At 38.3% G+C, this 21603-nt stretch overlaps 1 protein-coding gene across 1 annotated transcript in view; it reads right to left on the minus strand.

The window, feature by feature from the left end:
- Ssh2 (slingshot protein phosphatase 2) overlaps positions 1-21045 on the minus strand; it is a 272549-nt gene extending 251504 nt beyond the window's left edge. The window contains exon 1 of the mRNA XM_074046515.1: positions 20855-21045. Within this exon, the coding sequence (XP_073902616.1) occupies positions 20855-20917 (63 nt within the window). The 5' untranslated portion in view covers positions 20918-21045. The remainder of the gene's footprint in view (positions 1-20854) is intronic.
- Between the last annotated feature and the right edge of the window lie 558 nt (positions 21046-21603).

The following is a 21603-nucleotide window of genomic DNA, read 5'->3' on the forward strand; positions in this document are numbered from 1 at the left end:
TAGGATTTTTCAGAGATAATTTTTATTATATTTGATGTTTGCCTTCCATGCTCACCTTAGAACTCTGCTAACGTGGAACTCATTTGATCTTCGACAAGACTCTGTGAGTTTTTAGGGTACAATCACAGATGCAATCCTATTTACAGAGGAAAGCACACATAAATTATGCAACATGCTTGGTAGAGACAAAATTCTAGCTCAGGTCTTTCTTATTCCAGAGCCTCTGCACTAAACCCCTATGCTATACTGTAACGTTATAAACTCATTTTCTAGATGAGTAAGGTCAGATTTAAAATGATTAAGCAAATTTGCCCAATATCACACTGCTAGCAAGTCTATGTACCAGAACTTAAATTCAGGCTTTCTAATTTCAAGTTCCTTGCCAATAACAACTTATATAAGCCAAGAATTACTGATACTCAGTAATAGGGTACTGAAATGCAAGAGAAAAAAATATTAAGTGTCCACAAACGAATGACTCATTAGCTAATTTGGGGCCACAGGTAAGTTAGTTAGGTCTCAAGATATAGTTCTTTAAAACTACATTAGTTGTTATGATAGACAAAGCTGGACAGCATTTTCTCCAAACATTTTTCTCCCTAGCTTCCACTCAATGATTAAAAAAAGAAAGCCATACAGATGCTTTCCCAGGCTTTCTTGCAACTAGAGGTGGCCATGTAACCTAGTTTCTGCTGAGGACTTAAAAAAGAAGTTGCTAGGAATGGGAGCTGGTTTCTAGGAAAACTTTTGCTTTCCTAATGAAAGGTATAGCCACTGCTGACACTATACCAGCCTCATACTTGCTAGGCAACATTCTACCACTTAAGCGACTCCACCAGCCCTTTTTAGTGTTGGTTACTTTCAAGATAGGATTTCAAAAACTATTTGCCTGAACTGGCCTCGAACCTTGATCTTCCTGATCTCTGCCTCCTGAGTAGTTAGGATTACAGGCGTGAGCCACCAACACCCAGTGACACTGTACTTTTAACCGCTTCCTCTAACAAACATGGATATAATACCTAGCACTATATCAGCCATCTTTTATGTGGAGGCAAACATAGAATAGGAATCCATTACATTATGAATAGCAGAACAGAAAGATATGAAGAACTTGTTCTTGGACTCGGAATGTAGCTTAGTGATAGAACACCTACCTAACATGTGAGAATCCCTATGTTCAAGCCCCAGTGCTGAAAAAGAAAAAAAAATTATGTTTACAGTATTGCTGAACTACTGAGTTAATAGTCCTGGACTATGTATCTTTGGATTTCTTGCTAGATAAACCAAAAATACTCTTATGGCTTAAACTTGGTCTTCTGTTACTTATAGCCAAAATCAGTCCTGGCCAACATTAAAAAATCAAGAAATTTCATATCATATGTATTATTAGTGTTTAATCTTAAAGTATGACACTTTCCTAGCAACATGGGGTGTATACTAGGTCACAACTGGCAGCCCTTAAAGACAGAGCTCATAGACTCCAATTTACCACAGACCCCATTTGGCTAGCTTCATTTATTTAGGTCATCTGCTTAAGACACCGCCATACTCCATACTTAAATATGTGACCTCCTGTTATACTTAGGTGTTCATTTGAATACTAGCAGTCTAAAAATGTTCAAATCAGTAGGGTGTCTATAATCCTAGATACCTAGGAGACTGAGATAGAGATGATGAAAGTTTGAAGCCAGCCAGGGCAAACAGTTTGTGAGACCCCCAAATCTCCAAATAACCGGAGCAACATGGACCCGAGGTATGGATCGAGTGGTAAAATGCCTACTTTGCAAGCATAAGTTCAAACCCCAGTTCTACTAAAAAAAAAAATGAAATAAAGATGCTCAAATCAATTAATACCAAAGGTATGGTTACAAGGTTTTTACTATAGCAAAAAGTCTCCTGAAGCTGCTCCTGAAGCAGCCAAACTCTGGAAACCATTCAACATTAAAATGAAGAGTTAAGTCAATTTTCAAGTTCTGAAGTTCTACGAACCCCTAACGAAGTAATATTTACAAAATAAACTCCAATATTCTAGTAATAGTAATGAAAAACCCAAGAAACTTCTTAGATTTCTTACATAGAAGTGGCAAGGAAAAGGTTAGAGGGTGTAGCTCAGTAATAGAGCACTTGCCTAGCACAAGGCTCTGGATTTCATCCCCAGCCCAACCAAAAAAACAATGGCAGGGAAGTATAAAACCACAGTATCTGTTCCCCAGACAAGAAACTGGGGCTCTGGTTTTGTAGTCTTAGCAGCAAAGAAAGTTTGCCCCGATTCTGACACCCAAACCTATCAAACAAATTTCACAAAAACCTTAAATGTCACAGGTTAGGAATGGTGTTTTGTGACATTTCAAGGAGGGTGTTGTTTAGGATACCTAACTAATACAGATTTTTCACTACAAGCAAGAAATGACACACTTATCTCAGCTTCCAAAAGATTATTACTTATACTCTCCAGACAAATAATGTAAATGAAGGGCCAAATTATTGTAAAAATCACTCAACTGTACCCACTTAAGCATTAAAATGGGGATGCATATGCCCAATGTAAGAGCTCGTTGCATCTCTATCTAGAAGAATTTTAATAACTTTAATGGTAGCTACAAAAATAACCACAAAGTACAGTCCTCTCTATCTTTAAATGTACTTCATTATGTATTCGTTATCATTACAAACATGGTTGTGCCAATTTTGACCCAGAGTGTACAATAGATAATGTATAGATAGATATAGTCAGGGGACTGAACCCAGGGCCTTGAGCATGCTACAGCACACTCCACTGCTGAGTTCACCCTTAGCCCCTGAGCAATACATATTTGACACAATTCAGTACAGACAAAATATATCACCTATAATAAATATGCACTAGAAGCCAAACTATTATAATTTTTAATTAAGCACTATATATACAGTACTATATAGAAAGCAAAGAATTAAATCTACTTAAATAATAATCACTGAACATTTACTATGCAACAGTGTTAGACACTGTACTTAGCATTCGTTCAGTTCTTTCATGAAAGTCAACAAGAATGCTGTAAAATACGTATTAGAATTATCCCTACTTTATAGGTAAGGAAACTGAAGCTTAGTAAGATTAATTTGCCCAAAGTCATATGCCTAGTGAGCGGTAGAGCTAGAAATATACTTCCAGAATCTGGTCCAGAATCTAAAGCGAATTTAACCACAATGTTATAATGCAGTCTATTTCCTAGAGAACAAATACCAAAAACATAAACATCATTAAACTGGTCAGAGAGGGAAGCTGTCCTTTTAGGTCTAGATTTAGCAGGGTATAAAAGTATACTTATGATGGTCATGTACATGATTATTCTTTAGACTAATGCAATCAAGAAGGATTTAACAGAATTTTTAAAAACCTCATTATTTTAAGAGCATTGTCACATGGCCTACTGAATCTTAAAAGAAATACTGCTCTTAATTTTCAAAATGGTATTTCAGAAAGTCAACAACAAATGAAGTGAAATAAGCAAAAAGAGGAAGGGGAACTGTCTAATTATAGGGGTTAAGAAATGTGTGGCAACCAACAACAGGTGTTGGCGAGGATGCGGGGAAAAAGGAACCCTCTTACACTGCTGGTGGGAATGTAAACTAGTACAACCACTCTGGAAAAAAATTTGGAGGCTACTTAAAAAGCTGGACATCGATCTACCATTTGATCCAGCAATACCACTCTTGGGGATATACCCAAAAGACTGTTACTCCAGAGGCACCTGCACATCCATGTTTATTGCGGCACTATTCACAATAGCCAAGTTATGGAAACAGCCAAGATGCCCCAGCACTGACGAATGGATTAAGAAAATGTGGTATCTATACACAATGGAATTTTATGCAGCCATGAAGAAGAATGAAATGTTATCATTTGCTGGTAAATGGATGGAATTGGAGAACATCATTCTGAGTGAGGTTAGCCTGGCCCAAAAGACCAAAAATCGTATGTTCTCCCTCATATGTGGACATTAGATCAAGGGCAAACACAACAAGGGGATTGGACTATGAGCACATGATAAAAGTGAGAGCACACAAGGGAGGGGTGAGGATAGGTAAGACACCTAAAAAACTAGCTAGCATTTGTTGCCCTTAACGCAGAGAAACTAAAGCAGATACCTTAAAAGCAACTGAGGCCAATAGGAAAAGGGGACCAGAAACTAGAGAAAAGGTGAGATCAAAAAGAATTAACCTAGAAGGTAACACCCACGCACAGGAAATCAATGTGAGTCAATGCCCTGTATAGCTATCCTTATCTCAACCAGCAAAAACCCTTGTTCCTTCCTATTATTGCTTATACTCTCTCTACAACAAAATTAGAAATAAGGGCAAAATAGTTTCTGCTGGGTATTGGGGGGGGAGAGGGAGGGGGTGGAGTGGGTGGTAAGGGAGGGGGTGGGGGCAGGGGGGAGAAATGAACCAAGCCTTGTATGCACATATGAATAATAAAAGAAAAATGAAAAAAAATTTTAAAAAAAGAAAAAAAAAAAAAGAAATGTGTGGCAGTGCACACCTGTAATTCCAGTATTACAGAGGTTGAGGCAGGAGAATCAAGGCCAGCCTGAGCTACTTAGCAAGACCCTGTTTGGGAGGGAGTGATGGAGAGAGGAAGGGAGGGAGGGAAGGAGGGAGGAAAGGGAGGGGGAAAGGAAAGAAGGAACAAAAGGAAGGAGGGAAGAAGGGAGGGAGGGAGAAGAAATAACATGAGACTGGGCATAGTGCTTCACATCTGTAATCCCAGCACCGGGGAGGCTAAAACAAGATCAAGAGCTCAAGGCTGGCCTAGCCTACATGGCAAGACCCTGTCTCAAAACAATATATAACTATGTCACAAGACATTTTCTCAACTATTGATCTACACATATTCAAATAATATTTTTGTGTATTCAAATCATTTCCAAAGGCAACTGTCCATTAAGTCATTTTACCTGTCTTCTAACTTAAAACCACATATGATCTAATTCTGTAAGGTTTCACTTTGGTTATAATAACTATTTTGTTATTTATAAGTACCCCATAGCATCATGAACCTTTGACTATACACAATAAAATTCTTTCTTTTTTTTTTTTTCTTTTTGGTGGTACCAGAGTTTGAACTCAGGGCCTCCCACTTGGCAGGCAGTCACTCTACCACTTGTCAAGGCTGGCCTCAAACTGTAATCTAAGGCCTGCTGTATGGCTAGAACCACAGGTGTGCACCATTACACCCAGCTTATTGGTTGAGGTTTTGAACACAGGGCTTCAAGCTTGCTAGGCAGGTACTCTACCACTTGGGCCACACCCCCAACCCTTTTTGCTTTAGGGTTTTTTTCAGATAAGATATCCTATTTTTTCTGGAACTAGCCTGGACCATGATTCTCCTATTTACAATTCCTGTACACTGGATTCACAGAGCTGAGCCACCACACTCACCTGAAGGATTGAAATGGGGTCTCACTATTTTTTTTTTTTTGTAGTACTGGGGCTTTTTTTGTGTTTTTTGTGTGTTTTTTGTTTTTTTTGGCGGTACTGGGGTTTGAACTCAGGGCTTCATGCTTGCTTGGCAGACACTCTACCACTTGAGCCACTCTACCAGCCCGGTACTAGGGTTTGAATTCAGGGCTTCATACCTTGCAGGCACTCTATCGCTTGAGCCATGCCTCCAGCCCATTACCATTTTGCTAGGACAGCTTTGAACCAGTATCCTCCCAATCTCTACTTCCCAAGTATCTGGGATTATAGGCATAAATCACTATGTCCAGCGTAAAATTCATTTTTTATAAAAGTTTCACTTTAGAGTCCACCCAACTGTTGCAGAAAGGTTTTTTTTTCTTTTATTCATATCAGAAAGGTTTTGTTGTTGCTGTTTGTTTTGTTTTGTTTTGTTGTTTGAGGGGTTGAACTCAGGAACTTCCACTTGAGCAAGTGCTCTACTACTTGAGCCTCACCGTGAGTCCTTTTGGTTTTGTTTCTCAAATATGGTCTCCCTAACTTTGCTTGGACTGGCCTCGTACTGTGATCCTCCTACCTCTATTTCCTAAGTAGTTGTGACAACAACCATGGGCAACCATGCCCAGCTTGTTTTTGAGATAGGGTCTCTCTAACTTTTCCTCAGGCTGGCCTCAAACTTCAATCCTCCCATCTCTGCCTTCTGAGTAGCTAGAATTACAGGTACATCCAGCCTGAAGAAAGGTTATTTCTAATTAAAGAATCACTATTATGATTATTTCATATATTTTCATATATGCAAACTGCATATACTGTATTTTTTTGAATAAAATACAAAATAAAAAGGTAAAACAAGTCAGGGGCCTGGAATGTAGCTCAGTGGAAGAGCACTTGCCTCCATGTATAATGTCCTGGATTTGATCCCAAGCAACACCCCAAAAAAATTACATGAGAGACTTCAATCTATCACCAGAATGAATGAACAAAACTCCAACTATCCAATTTTCTAAATTATATATTCAAAATAAGGCAATTTATTTTAAAAAGAGTAGACTACACTAGCAATTTAAATGACATGAAGTCACGTACATAGAAGAAACTTGGTATCAATGTTTGCAAATGAATACAACTCAATTAAGGAAGGGGACTATGAAAAAAAAAAGAGTATAAGCCTGGGATATGTTAAAATAGTCTCCCTCTAGATGTCTGCAAAGACAACTGGAAACAAGCCAGACTAATGTGGTGGCCAATATTTCCAATAGGTCTAACTTTCAGCAGACTTGCCTTCTGAATAAGGTCATCAGCATAGAGGTCCAAATCATCCTTGTGTCTTTCAAGTTTTTCATTTGTGTCCCACAAATGTAATTTCCTACAAGAGAGTTCAAGAACACAAAAAGACTTTTCATGTTTGTTTAATAAAATTGTCCTAATTTTTTAATCCTTCAGATTAAAAATGCCAGAAAATGGTACTTAATTGGAAATATCATAAGACTATTTTCTTTCTCCTGAAAGCCCTAGATTTAATTTTCAAGATTATGTATCATGCAAGATTATGTATCATGAATCTTTAATAAGCAAGTGCTGGAGTTCCAGGAAGTTTTTAACCACACTTGGCCTAATCAGGTTTCTTTTATAGTCAGTATAGTTTTAAGTTTAATTGAAAGCCACAGAATGAGCATAAAATACTCTGAGTTGTAAAAAGTATGAATACAGACAAATCAAGAAATCAAAATACTGTGTTCAAACAGCACTTAGTATAATTTTTTTCAGTCTTCTTTATAAGAAGAAATAGATTGTCTCTTACTTTCTGACAGGATTCCATAATAAAAATGGTAATGCAACCAAAGCCTGAACCAAAGACACCTTGTTATATCATATATGAGTTCATTCAGTCGCTTTGGAAATGCATCTTCTAAGAGCTACATTCAATTTCAACTGCCAACTGCTTAGAATGGCTGAATTAGACAAATCATTCTTTTCACCTATTGTTTCCTTATACAAAGATATATTTAAACTCATGAATACATTCAGTGTCTTTGGATTCTCCATATTTAAAGAATATCTGGCAATTTCTGTTCTAGTTTGTCACATGATTTGTGACCTTAATCATTAAAAACACCAACACACCAATACATTCAGTCTATGATTTGATGACACAAACTAAAGTGACCACTTGTAATGATTTTACCATATATCAAAACATTCAATGATTAATATGCTGTTAAGCATCACCTGTTAAATTGACAAACTCTGAAGGAGATGTTTAAAGATCACAGTTATATTAACCATTCCATATGGTGCTCCAGGATCATCACCAAATTATACACAACATAATTGGCAATGGAGACTAGCAACTAGAACAGAGATTCTTCAATTTTTAAAAAATGAAGCCATTATAAAGTTAAAACTTTTTCTGCGCTGATGAGGTTCCTTTCAAGGAAAAAAATTTTAAAGAAAAAAGTTAAAGAGAAACTTAAAATTTTTTAAAGAAACTAGTCAAAGAGAAACTAAACTCTGAAATAGGCTATTTGAATTATATTGTCATAAAGTAAATATCTCCCCCCACAAAATTTGGGCTATAACAAAAAAATGCTTAATAACTAAATAGCAACTCTAAATCACCATTATTATAAAGATTACTAATACTTTGTAAGCACATACTTATTTGGTGTCAAGCATGGTACTAATACATTCTCTTACTTAAGGCTTACAATATGTCTGGGAAAGAACTACTACCTACATCCCTGTGTTATAGGTGGGCAAAAAAAAGCATAGAGCAGTTAAATAGCTTGTCGAAGTCCGGTAAATCATAAAGTCATCACTCAGATTCAGGCAGTTTCTAGACTCTATCCTTCTAACTGCTGTGCTAGATTGCTTCAAGTTACCATCGTCATTTTGAAGGCCTAAGAAGAGAAAAATGAAAATACCTTTTGGGCTTCCCCATTTCCATGTAGTCTATAGGAGAACTGGTTGTTATTATTCTTACTCTAAATCAGGATTACTTTCTCAAGCCCCAAAGAATCAATGAACTTCCTTAATAGATTAACATGATGTGTTATGAGATGCTAACCTATAGTTTATCCTAATTTTTACCTGAGACAACACTAAATACTGTAATTATGAAGAAAAAGCTCTCACAAGTGCTTGATGTTTCTGTAAGAGTCCAAAGCAACAGCAGAATAACTATTCCAATCGACAAGTTGCATAGAAACACCTTCCTTTAACTTGAATAAATACTTCTTACATTCCCTTGTCTATCTGAAACAGTAGAAAGGAAGTTGTTGGGTTTCCCCATTTTCTTTAAGTAAAAGAAGGTATAGAGGTGGGTGAGGAAGAACAGGTAAGAGACAAGGTAATAAACACTCACTAACACACATTTTTCCTAAGATAAAAACTTTGGTGTCTAGGGCTACCATATCTTACAAAAACTGGTAAAAAAAAAAAAACAAAACAAAACTGACTTTTAACTGTGAATGGAGGTCAAATGGATTAATGCCTAAAAGTGAGTGTGCATGTGCATGTGTGTGTGTGTATGTGTACACATATCTTCAGTTTTCCTAGTTGTAGACATTTTGCTCCATCTTTTCCAGTTAGTCTATTCTTCCCTCAGAATTGAAATATTCTGGTATACACAGTTTGCGCATCTCCTATCGTACTCAACATACTAATATTTCTTAACTATACATGCTTAGTTTATAACTGTCTTCTCCACTACAAGGCTGATGCCTTACATCATCCCACAGTATTTGAGAAGGCTCTTAACAAACTTCTGCTGAACTGAGTTCCACAAGTACCAAGGCAGTAGGAACAAATGACACAAATGCAACAATTCAAACTATAGCAGGGCAAATTTGACATCAATTAATTAAAATATGAAAGAAATCACAGAACTCCTAATCTCAGAGACTAATTCTAACACCAGAAAGTAATTTATTCTAGTAGTTTAAATTCCAACTCAACCACTCCTAGCTGAATTACATTGCCCTTCCTCTAGACATCTCCCTGAAAATCAGTTTTCTTCATCTGTAAAGTGGGAACAATAACACTGTAGTACTCCTTCAAAGGTTGACTACACTTTCCATGGCACTAGCATGGCACTACTTAGTTTTCAGCACACATGCCATTTCTAGCCTTGTAACTTAAGTTCATGCTTAAGAATGTTTCCCTCTTTCCCTTTTTCCAGGAAAACAGGGAGAAATATTTTAGAGCCAAGAGCATTTCACCAGAATTTCTCTTGACAAACAGGAAAATGAGGGGCACTGTTAGCAGCAGCTGTTCTGCTCAGATGGGCAAGAAAATTCAGGGCAGTTTGTTAAAGTATCTGAATAGGATTCAGTGCTGAAAACCAGAGGAAGAGAATGGATGGGATTATCTGCACAAAATAGCACTCATTAAATATGTTAATAAGATAAATTAGGTCTCTCTCAGGTGCGTCCAGCCTTTGGCATATTTCAAGTTGGGTAAAGAGTCATCGATAATCACTGTTTTCCTCTTAGAAATAGTTTCCCTATTATAGAGAGGGTTTTTGAATGAACAAATAAATGAAAAACACTCATGTGAAAATCCAGAACAGGCAAGCATTGCTGTAGTCAACATGACAGCAGACATTAATGAAAAAACAGTCAAGCCCTAAGCTTCTGGAACAGGAATGCTATTTAATGGTGCTACATAAGAAGCAGTGCTGCACAGTATAATTTTTCAGACTGCATATAATCTAGAATCTTCTCTCCCTCACACAAAGCCAGGCAGAAAGGATGAAATCTCAGGATACCTTTTAAGTACAAAAGGCCTGCTCTTCCTTTGGACTTTCCAGGCACTTAAGTCAAATTTTAAAATTTAAGCTAGTTTATTTTCTATTCACGTACTTTATTGAGTACTAAGTAACACATGACAAACTAAGCCCCTGTGGGACTTGCAAGGGAACTTCAACAGAACACACTATACCTTATTGCCGAATCCACTATTTCCCAGAGCTGAAGTTACACACTATTGAAAAAAAAGTGATCACGTCATAAAATGAACTACATTGTTTACTATTTAGAACAAAACTAGTATAATCCTTGCTTCACATTATACAGCAAAAATTAATTTCAAATTGTTAAAGCAAAACATAAAATTAAAACTATAAACATAGTTGAATATTTCTCTATTAATGGAAAACTGAATTAAGGAAAAAACAAAGAAAACACACTCAGGTAGAACACCTGCCTGACAAGCAAGAGGTCCTGAGTTCAAACCTCAGTACCACCAAACTACACACACACACACACACACACACACACACACACAGAGAGAGAGAGAGAGAGAGAGAAACTTTGGATTTATGTCATTAAAATTTTTTAAGTGTCTGGACATCAAAATGAATAAAATATAAAAAAGGGTTGGAGGCATGGCTCAAGTGGCCAAGGTGGTGGTAGATCATCTGTCTAGCAAACATGACACCCTGCATTCAAGCCCCAGTACTGCCAAAAAACAAAAAATAAATTTAAAAAATTTAAAAGTGAATAAAATTAAACAAACAAAGTGAAATAACAAGTGAAAAAACGGGGCCAAAATTTGCAACATAACAGAAAAATGTTAATATTCTCAGTATACAAAGAATACTTATAAATCAATATGGAAAAAATTAAGTACCTAAGAAAAAAAGTATCTATTAAAAAAATTAAAACCTGGACAAAGCATATGAACGATGTACAAGACAGGAAAGTCAAAACACATAATGATGGTTTTTTTGTTTTTTGTTTCTTTGAGTTGGTGTCCCACTATGTTACAAGGCTGGTCTTGAATTCACAGGCTCAAGAGAAACCTCCTACCTTGGCTTCCTGAGTATCTGAGACTACAGCACATGCTGCCAAGCCCAGTTAATAGTAAATGTTTGAAAAAAAAATTTAACCTTTGATTAAAAATGTAAATTAAAACAATAAAATACCAGTAGTTAAGAGAAGGGGATCTGGGGTAAATTACCATACCTATAACCTTGGCCAACTCACTTTATTTCTCTGAGCCTCAATACTCTTTATAAAATAGAGGTAATAGGCTACAGGTATGGTAGAGTATGTGCTTAACATGTGCAAGACCCTGGGTTCAATCTCCAGCAACCACCCCGAAAAAAAGAGAGATAACAATACCTACCCCAGAGAAGTGATATAAAAATTAAGTAACAATTCATATAAGATATTCAGCACAGGAGGCTGGGAGACAGAGTGTTTGACTAGCATATGCAAAGACACTCGCACAGTAATACAGTATGTATTCAACAAATAATATCTATTATTATAATAGAGAAAATAGATGAGGAAGATTCTTAGGATTGATGAGAATACAGTGAAATATTTTTTATACTGGATGTAAACAAAGATTCAACCTTTCTGGAGGACAATTTGGCAAAGTAAAATGAAAGACTTAAAAGCGGTTATATCCTTTGGACTTCCTGGATGTCTTTTTAATGAAAAACAATGGGAGAACTCAAAATGGAAAAAAATTGCCAAATGTGACTATATGCATTGATCCACACATAAAATACTCCTGAGTCCCGATGATAAAATATGCAAACATACCCACCACTCCTTGGCTTAAAGGTTAGTTAGGAAGATAAGCAGCCAAATAATAAGGCACAATAAAGAACCACCATGGGTAAGTATAAAGGACTATGGTGCGCATAGAAGGAGCACCTACCATGGTCTGGGGTGGAGTCAGGGAAGCTTCCCAGAAGTGACATTTAAGCTGAGACCTGAAGGATGAGTAGGAATTAGTTAGGTAAAGAGATGAAGGAAAAGTGTTCCAAGTAAAGGGAACAGCATGTGCAAAAGCCTGGAGACCAAAGGGAGCACAGCATGTCAGCTTAACTGTGAGAGCAGTGTGCAATGCAGGGACTTGGGAAGAGACAAGGCTCAAGAATAAGCAAGGTTGGCTCATTCAAGGTCTTATAGCAAAACTTTTAATTGTAGAACTTATTCCAAGAATAATAAAAATTGAATTACAAAGAAAATAGTTCATAATAAATATAACAAAGGTTAATATGCATAATATTATCAATAGATACACAAACTGATAAGAGTAAGTTGATAGTTCATAAAAAGGAAACACAGAATTGAAGTGGGGTGTGCACAACTCTGTAAATTTACTAAAAATAATTAAAGCAGTTGTAATTTAAGATTCAAAAATTATACCTCAATATATTTACATTACCTAAAAAAACTAATATAAATAATTACTAAACATCTGAAAAAAACCAACCTATCTAATAATAAACTACAAACCAAACCAACTAGGTATTACTCTTTATTCTGAAATATAAGTAATGATTAAAAATGAAATGAGACTATCCAGAGTTAATAAGATCAGGAGAAGTAAATATTCTAACTATGCTGGTTGGAATAAATGTTAATTGGAATAACTTTTCCAGAAAGGTTATAAATATGTAATCAACATCTAAAAATTGTTTAGACCCTGTGATACAATAATTGCATTTCTTAGAATAGTTCCTAGGGAGAGCCTTACCTTTTTCTCCTCCGCAGAGCTACTGGGGTTTGAACTAGGGACTCATGGTTGCCAGGCAGGTGCTCTGCCACTTCAGTCATGACCTCAACCTTTTTAGCTTTAGTTATTTTTTGGATAGGTTATCATGCTTTTTGCCCTGGCCAGCCTCAGGCTGCGATACAATTCTCCTACCTATGCCTTCAGCTTAACTAGGATTACAGACTTATACCACCATGCCCATGTTTTATTCAAATGATATGGGGTCTCACTAATTTTTTAACGTGACTAGCCTCAAACCATGATCCTCCTAGTCTCCACCTCCTGAATAGCTAGGTTTATAGGTGTACACCACCACACCCAGCCACTTCTTGAAATTTTAATAAATGTTCCAAAATGCAGTCAAATATTTATGCCCAATGATATTCACTGCAATGTAGTTAATAACAAAAAAAAAGATGGAAAAAAACTAGATGCCCACCAATAACACAGTAGTTAGAATGAGAATGAGTGATAAAGTAACTACTCAATACAGTCTCTGTGTTGGGGAGGGAGTGGGGAGGGTTCTGGGGATGGAACCCAGCAACTTGTGCATGCTAGATGCTAGGCAAGCACTCTACCACTGAGCTACATCCCCAGCCTTAATGCAGCCATTTTTTGACGATATAACTGTGATATATGGTCAATGTGATAGAAATCAAACTTTAAAAAAAAAAAACAAAGTTATATATACAGCAGAATTTCAGTTTTGCAAAATACAACAACAGTAATCCCAGCCTACAGAGGCTGAGGCAGAGGATCACAAATTCAAGGTCAGTTTAGGCTGCATAGCTCTCTCAAAGGAAAAAAAAAAAAAGATACAATGATGGTGCATGTCTTTTAATCTCTTTTCTGTACTTTTTTTTTTCTTTCGATGTTGGAATTTGAACAGAGGGCCTTGCTTATAGTAGGCTCTACTACTGATCTACATCCCCAGCACTCTATGTTATTTCTTGAGTTTATGCACCTTTCTAAAGCTGTCTTCAAACACTGCAATACCACTGCAATACCATCACTTTAAGTATTCACATTTCATAGAAATCAATTTCTATGCCTTGCCTTATTTTTCCTCTGGTGAGGGAAAAAAGCCATATTTGAATATGTGTATATAGTTCAATAATATCTTTTTTTTCCAACATCATCAGGAAATAAGATACATATGTAAATGTACTTACCAATTAACTGAAGTCTGTTTTTTGTTTTTGAGACAATCTCCCAGTGTTGCTCAGGCAGGCCTTGAACTCAATACTCCTGCCTCAGCCTCATGAGTAACTGGGATTACAGACCATGCTATCACACTAGGTTAAGTACGCATCTTAAACAACAAAACTTTGGTAAACTTGGATGGGGAATCTATCTTAAAAAAACACCACACTCAATCTGATTGCTTAAATCAAGACCAAACAAGATTAAGTCTTCTTATGATGATTCGGGGTCATCATTATGAACATGTAATAAATAGCAGCACTCAGTAACTACTAAATCCTAGAGGGGTATCTGTCTCTTCGTTAAGTAGCAAAGAATTGCTAAAGTCTTTTCCTTTTTTTTTTTTTTTTTAATTTGAGACAGGGTCTCCCTATGTAGTTTCCCATGTAGCCCAGACTAACCTCCAAATATTATCTTCCTGCCACAGCCTCCTGAATGCTGGGATTATAGGCATATGTAACCACATCTAGCTTGCTAACATTTTTATATTTTGATGTGAAACCATCAGGAATCATTTCTAAGCATTATAGGAGACTATCTTTTGCAGCATCTGCAAGCTTCCACTCCTGCTTTGCTATTGGTGGTTTTCTAAAAGTAAGTAAATTAAAACATTCAAGTTTATAAGAATTCCATGTAAATTAAGAGTTAGTAGGCTTCAAATAAGGATATCACCTAAAAATGATTCATATACTTGGCTGATTCTCTTCTAGAATGTCAGTGTTCCAATATAAATAAACTCCAAAAAGAGTATGCACTCTTGATTACATCTCAAGTCTTGTTCCTTTACTCAACTGTCAGTCAAGACTCAAGATCACAAACCACATATACTATTTCTCTTAACATATCATGAAAAGAGATGTGGATCAGGAACCAAGAAACTTATTCTACTAGAGGTTCTTACACACACCTGTACATTAAGGGGCTGCATTAGAATTAAATTATAACACAAGTACAGAGCATTCTGCACAGTATAAAGCACTACTCAAAAGTAAAAGATTATTATGGTATTATGTCATGTTTATGTGACTTTGGATTAATACAAATATTAATCCAGAAAATTCATATCAAATTGGGGATTGGGAAGAATGGGGAGATGTTCAAACGGTATAGTTTCAGTTAGAAGAAATTAAGTTCTGGAAATCTACTGTACAACATGGTGACTACAGTTAATGTATTACATACTTGAAAATTGCTAAGAGATTTTAAGTGTTCTCATCACAAAAAAGAAAAGTATGTGAGGTGATGAATACATTAGTTTCAGCTAATCATTCCACAATGTACATTATATATCAAGACATCATATTGTGTACCATAAATACATACAACTTTTATAAGAAAATAAATTTTTACTGTCAAAGATGTAAAGAAAAGGGAATTCTTACACACTGTTGGTGGGAATGTAAATTAGTACAGCCATTATGGAAAACAGTACCAAGCTCTTAAAAAAAGACAAACTAGAAACAGAACTGTTATATGATCCAGCAATCTCACTGCTGGCTATATATCCAAAAGGAAATTACATAAGCATATCAAAGAAACATGTGCCCCTACCACTGTGAAAATCAGTATGGAGGTTCCTTGAAAAACTAAAAGTAGAGCTACCTTATGACCCTGTCATACCCATCTTGGGCATATATCTGAAGGAATATACATCAATATACAAGACAGATACCTTCAAACCCATGTTTAGTACAGATCTGTTCACAATGGCCAAACTGTGGAATCAGCTGAGGTGGCCAATAACTAATGAATGGTCATACTCATATATACACACACCTTGGAGTATTACTCAGCCATAAAAAAATGAAATTATGTCATTTGCAAGAAAATAGAGGGAATTAGAAAACATCGTGTTGAGCAAGATAAGCCAAGCTTAAAAAGCCAAATATCTCATGTTCTCAATCATTTGTGGAACCTAGACATAAAATGATGATGATGATAAAGGGAAATGAATGTAAAAGGGGGACTTGCCAGGTGTTGAGGGTCAACAGGAAGGGAGGGGGGAAAAGAAAGGGAACTGAAGGATAAAGAGTATCTAAATATACTACATGTATATATAAACATATATATAAATATATATTTGAAGCCAGCATAACAAAATTTACCAAACACTGAAAAGAAGGGGAGAAGGGTAGGGGAAATGGGGATACAATGGAAGGGATGAACTTGTTCAAAGCACACAGTTATGCATGCATATAATTATCAAACTGAAACCCCCTTGTATTATTAATCTCTGCTAATTCAAAAATAAGATAAAATTTAAAAAATCAGGTCTACATCATGCAAAAAAAAGAAGAAAGAAACATTTGCATTTGCATGTTTATTACAGCAGTATTCACAATAGTCAAAATATGGAATCAACCTGGGAGTTCATCAACAGATGAATGGATAAAGAAAATATGGTATATATAAAAATTTCAAATCCCAGTTCCACCAAAAGAAAAAAAGAATAAAAATGGAACATTATTCAGTTATAAAAAGAGTAAAATTCATTTGCAGCAACATGGATGGATCTGGAGGACATTATGCTAAGTGAAATGTCAGGCACAGAAAGAAAAAAATGGCATGCTTGCTTTACATGTGGAAGCTAAAAAACTGATCTTATAAAAGTTGTGAGAATAACTGGAGGTATGGCAGAAGACATAGAACACCTGCCTTGCAAGTGCGAAGTCCTGAATTCAAACCCCAGTACTGCCAAAAACAAGTTTTGAGAATAGTGGTTACTAGAGCCTGAGAAAGGTGTGAGAAGGAGAGATGGGAAAGAATGGTTAACAAGTACGGGGATGCAGTTCAGTAAAAGGAAGAACTGAGGCATGGCTCAAGCAGTAGAATGTCTGCTTTGCAAGCTCAAAGCTCCATATTCAAACTCCAGTCCCAAAAAGAAAGAAAAGAAAGCGAGGGAGGGAGCGAAAGAGGAAGGAAAATATAAGCACTAGAGACATTGTTCAAGTGGTAGAGCTCCTGCTCAGCAAGTGCAAAGCCCTCAGTCCAAGCTCCACTACCACAGAAAAGAAAATATAAAAATAATTTTTAAAAATTAAAGATAAATTACAAAAAGGAAATTCATACCAGAAAGAATACAGGGAAAGAGAGAATTCTTTTCTATTGTTGTTTTTGGTGCTGGGAACAGAACCCAGGGATGAGCCACAGGTATACCCCAGCCTAAGAACTCTTAAACTGTCCTAATAACTAATAATTAGGAAACATCTATTTTCTAGAAAGAACAATGTATCCCAAAAGTTGGCATCTCTGATTCCTCCACCCCAATAGGTACCCAAATCCTTTGAGTCTTCCCCACAATCCCTGACACCTGTCCCTTTCCTTCCATTACCACTTCAAAATCCCAATCCAGGCCTTTATTATTTTACACTTGAGCTGCAACTGCAACCTTAACTGGTTCCATTCATGATTCCTCTCTCTCTCTGGAATCTCTCTGACACATAGAGATACTAAATCAATTTTCTTAATACACCACTGTGATCATATCTGGCCAAAACCTCTGAGGACTTTGGCCCACACATGCTTCTATCTTGGCCTACTGAAATTCAACTCATCCTTCAAGAACTCGTTTGAAGCCAAGCACCAGTGGTTCACACCTATAATCCTAGCTACTTGGGAAGCTGACATCGAGAGGATCAAGGTTCAAGGCCAGCCCAGGCAAATAGTTCACAAGACCCCCATTTCCAAAATATCCACAGCAAAATGGACTGGAAGTTTGGCTCAAGTAGTAGAGCGCCTGCTTTGCAAACATGAAGATCTGAATTCAACCCCTGTTCCACCAAAATAAAAGAGCTAGTTTGAGAGCCATCTACTATGATATACTTCTCCTTGATCACCAAGGAAGAAAAGATGGCAGATTCTAAAGTCAGACACATTGAGGTTTGAATTACAGCTCTAGTCACTTACTAGCTGAATGACACAGGGCACATTCCTTCAATACCTCCTTGCCTCAGTTTCTACATCTGTAACATGAGGATAAGAGCAACTTCCCTTAGGCATATGGTGAGGAGGAGTGAGTTAATCCATGTGGGTAAAGCACTTAGCAAGATGTCTGACATAGATGAGGACCCAAGAGATGTTTGGGATTCTTATTACTCTTATTGTCATTGCTATTAGTGAGCATATTAATCTGAATTCAGACAATACTTATGACCATTATAAACTGGTTCTTCATGTACATACAGTATAGTTTAATGCCTAATGGAAAGAATACTGAAGAGCTAACAGGATTAAAATGTCCCACATGCTACAGAGAAAAGTATCATAGAATGCTGTAAGTGGTTACTTTTAAAACTTAAATTTCCAATGTCAAATCTCTTATTTATAGGTCTCTAGATTTCTTTTGCAGTCTCTATCTCTTTTAAAATAAACAACTCAACCTATTCATGCAGTAAGAGAAACAACAGTAAAATATATTCAGGATAGACAGCAGTCAGATACTGAAGCATGAGGACCACGAAACTACTCAGCTTAGTACAGATCTGGATGAAGTCAAACAGGAAGGCAATTTAAAGGGAACGATGACTGGCTTATCAGTCAGGCTAACAATGTTGACTGTCACACACACACACCCCAGTGACAGTATTCCTTTGCACACAGGGCCAAGTATGAACATCTAAAAACAATTAAAAAAAAAAAACCAGGCTACTAAATATAGAAATGTCAAGTCATTTAGCTTAATAACTGATTTTGTCACATGATCAATTTAATTACCTATGTCAAAAGTGATTATTAACATTCCTCAAGATTCTATAGTAAACCCAGTTTTGGCTAATGAAGTCATACCACATAGATACGGCCTTACTATACTATAATCATTCACTTCAAGAAAACTGGTATGATAATGTAATAAACAGATTATTATAGCAAAAACTGTTTTCAACAATGCCCAGAGAAAATAATGTTATTATAATAATGAGTTCTAGTTTATTTATATGTTTCTACCCTTGATTCCTTTATCAGCCAAAAATCAGTTCTGATAATCAAAAACCAAAGAGTTTATTAGTGGAATGAATTAAGATGGTCTGATGATATGCTAGAGACTTTTCAAAATCTACTACAATGTGCTACTCATAAAAATAAGTTATATTAAATTTCTATCCTTACAATACTCGTCTTTAGAGGATGCTAAAATGTTAGCATTTGTGATACTCTCAAATCACAGAATCATACAGACTGAGAAGTCCCCCGCTGCAGAAATTCATTAAACCTCCTCTCAAGCAAAAGGTTCTTCAGCCTTTGCATGAATACTTTCTACAGTGTTTTGCAAGGCAGTGTACTCCAGTTAGAAAATTCTTCTGTGCAGACACTGGAAATATGCCTCCCTGAACTCCTACCCAAGGATCCTAACACTACACTCTAGAACAACACAAGATGAGTAAACCTCTGAAATATAATCACTTCTTCAGTTAGGATGAAGTTGTCAATTTGGGCACACAAAATGCATAAGAAAATTCAGAAAAGAAACCACCACTACACACCACAAAATTTTGAAATTCAGGAAACCATACTGAAATCGCAAGGCGGCATACTTTCAAGTTAGCAAACCTCACATCTCAGTTAACACATATGAAGAGCAGCCCACCTTTTCTTTTATTCAGTGGAAGGTGGTACTGTGTTTACTGAATACAGTGACTACTACTACATCCATGAGCAAAATTTTTTAAATTACAATTCTGTAGGAAGTTCAAGGTAGCTTCTCCAATTACTTATATTTTCATTCAGTCTCTTTCTAAAACATACAGATGTTTGTTATTTACGCTTTGCTCCACTGGCGCAATTTTTTTGATAGGTATTAAAAAAAAAAAAATGAAGCTGGGGGGGTGGGGAGCGAGGAGCGAAGGCAAAGATGGGCCCAACAGGAAAAGGCTTGTTACTGGGTATTTTCCTTCTGGAAGCATTCTTTATTGGCGTATGCATCTGAAATAACGAGCCATTCAGACACGACCCACGAAAGAGAACGAACATGAGCAATGAGTCTAAGGCATAAATGTACGATGGAAATGAATTGTCACTGGTCATCGAGCAGCCCCAGATACTTCTGGACCTGGTGGGAGAAAGGTAAGAAGTCCCCCAAGAAGCTGGGAAGACCAGTGCCACCCTTTGAGAGCGGAGGTGGGGGGTGGAATGAAACCAAGGAGTAACAACCGTTCAGCAGCCCCATGGAGCCTGAACAGTACAAAGCACAAGAAAGACTGCAAGTGACTGGGGGGGTGGGGGGGGAGAGGGTAAGGCACACACACCCCGACGAGTTCAAAGAAGGGGGCGGGCACTATGCAAATACGGAACGGCCCCCTGAAATGGTGATGGTAAGGGGATGCGAGTGTGAGTAAGGGGCAACGCTGGAGTCCCCCGGTCCCCTCCCTGCAGCAGAGCAACAGAGGGTACAAGAAGGGGGAGGGTGAAAAGCAAGGGTGACTCATTCCCGAAAGGAAGTGCTCAGCCATAGGAAGGCATGCCACAGGGGGGTTATGGGGCGAGCGCGGCGAGGGGCTGGGTGCGCAGGGTGATGGGGGCAGAAATCGACGTCTCGTAGTTCCTGCCGCGCATCTGGAAGACGAGGGTGTGGGGGGTTCACGGCAGCCCAGTGCCAAGGCCTGGGAACGGCGCGTGCGCAGTGGCGTTCGGCGGGACCCGCTGAGCCAAAGCGGAGCCGCAGTGACAGAAGCAAGCGGAGCGGCAGCCGGGAGGGACTCACCGAGGCACAGGGGCTGGAGGTGGTGCTGGGGGTAGGCGACCGCTGAACCGTGACCAAAGCCATCTAGGTGCTGCTGGGTTGTTCCGGGCAGGGCATTCTTGTTCTGAGTGTGTGGGGCGGGAAGGTGACGGAGCCGGGATGGGGGGGTGAAAAGGGTGCGAGGGTGAGAGGGAGATGGGGGTGAAGGGAAGAGGGACGAAGAGGAGGCCGCGGGAACGGCCGCAGGCTCCGCTCCCACCACCGGACTCTCGCCGACTGACGCGCCGAACGGGCGGCGGGCGGGCTGGCAGGCAGGCGGTTCGGCAGCTGCGGGGCACAATAAGCGCTCCCAGTGCGCAGGCGCCACCTGTCAGCAACCGCCTCTCCCCTCCGCGCGCGCCGCCGCCTCGGCGTAACCCTTGAGTTGCCGGAAGTCAGCCGAGTGCGTGCGCCTGGGGCCGCCGCCCCCTTCCGCGTTCCCTCCCGAGCATTGTGACCGGGCTGTTGGCCCAGGCGGGGTGCGGTGAAGGGGAGGGTGGGGAGGAGAGTAGGGTGGAAGTGGAAACAGAGCCCGGGAACCCAGCCGGGTGAAGCGGGGACGGTGGTCCGCTGGAGTCCTTCTGACTCCTGAGAGACAACCATTTTAGGAGGTGGGGCGCGCAGCGTAACCAACCCTAGGGGAAAGAACCTGAGGTGAAAATCCTGAGGCAAATCGGTCTTCAGGTGGGAAACGGCTCCGTGGGGTGTAGACGTTTTCACTGGGCGTAGAC

This window comes from Castor canadensis, chromosome 11, assembly GCF_047511655.1.
Source record: "Castor canadensis chromosome 11, mCasCan1.hap1v2, whole genome shotgun sequence".
NCBI classification, from domain to species: domain Eukaryota; kingdom Metazoa; phylum Chordata; class Mammalia; order Rodentia; family Castoridae; genus Castor; species Castor canadensis.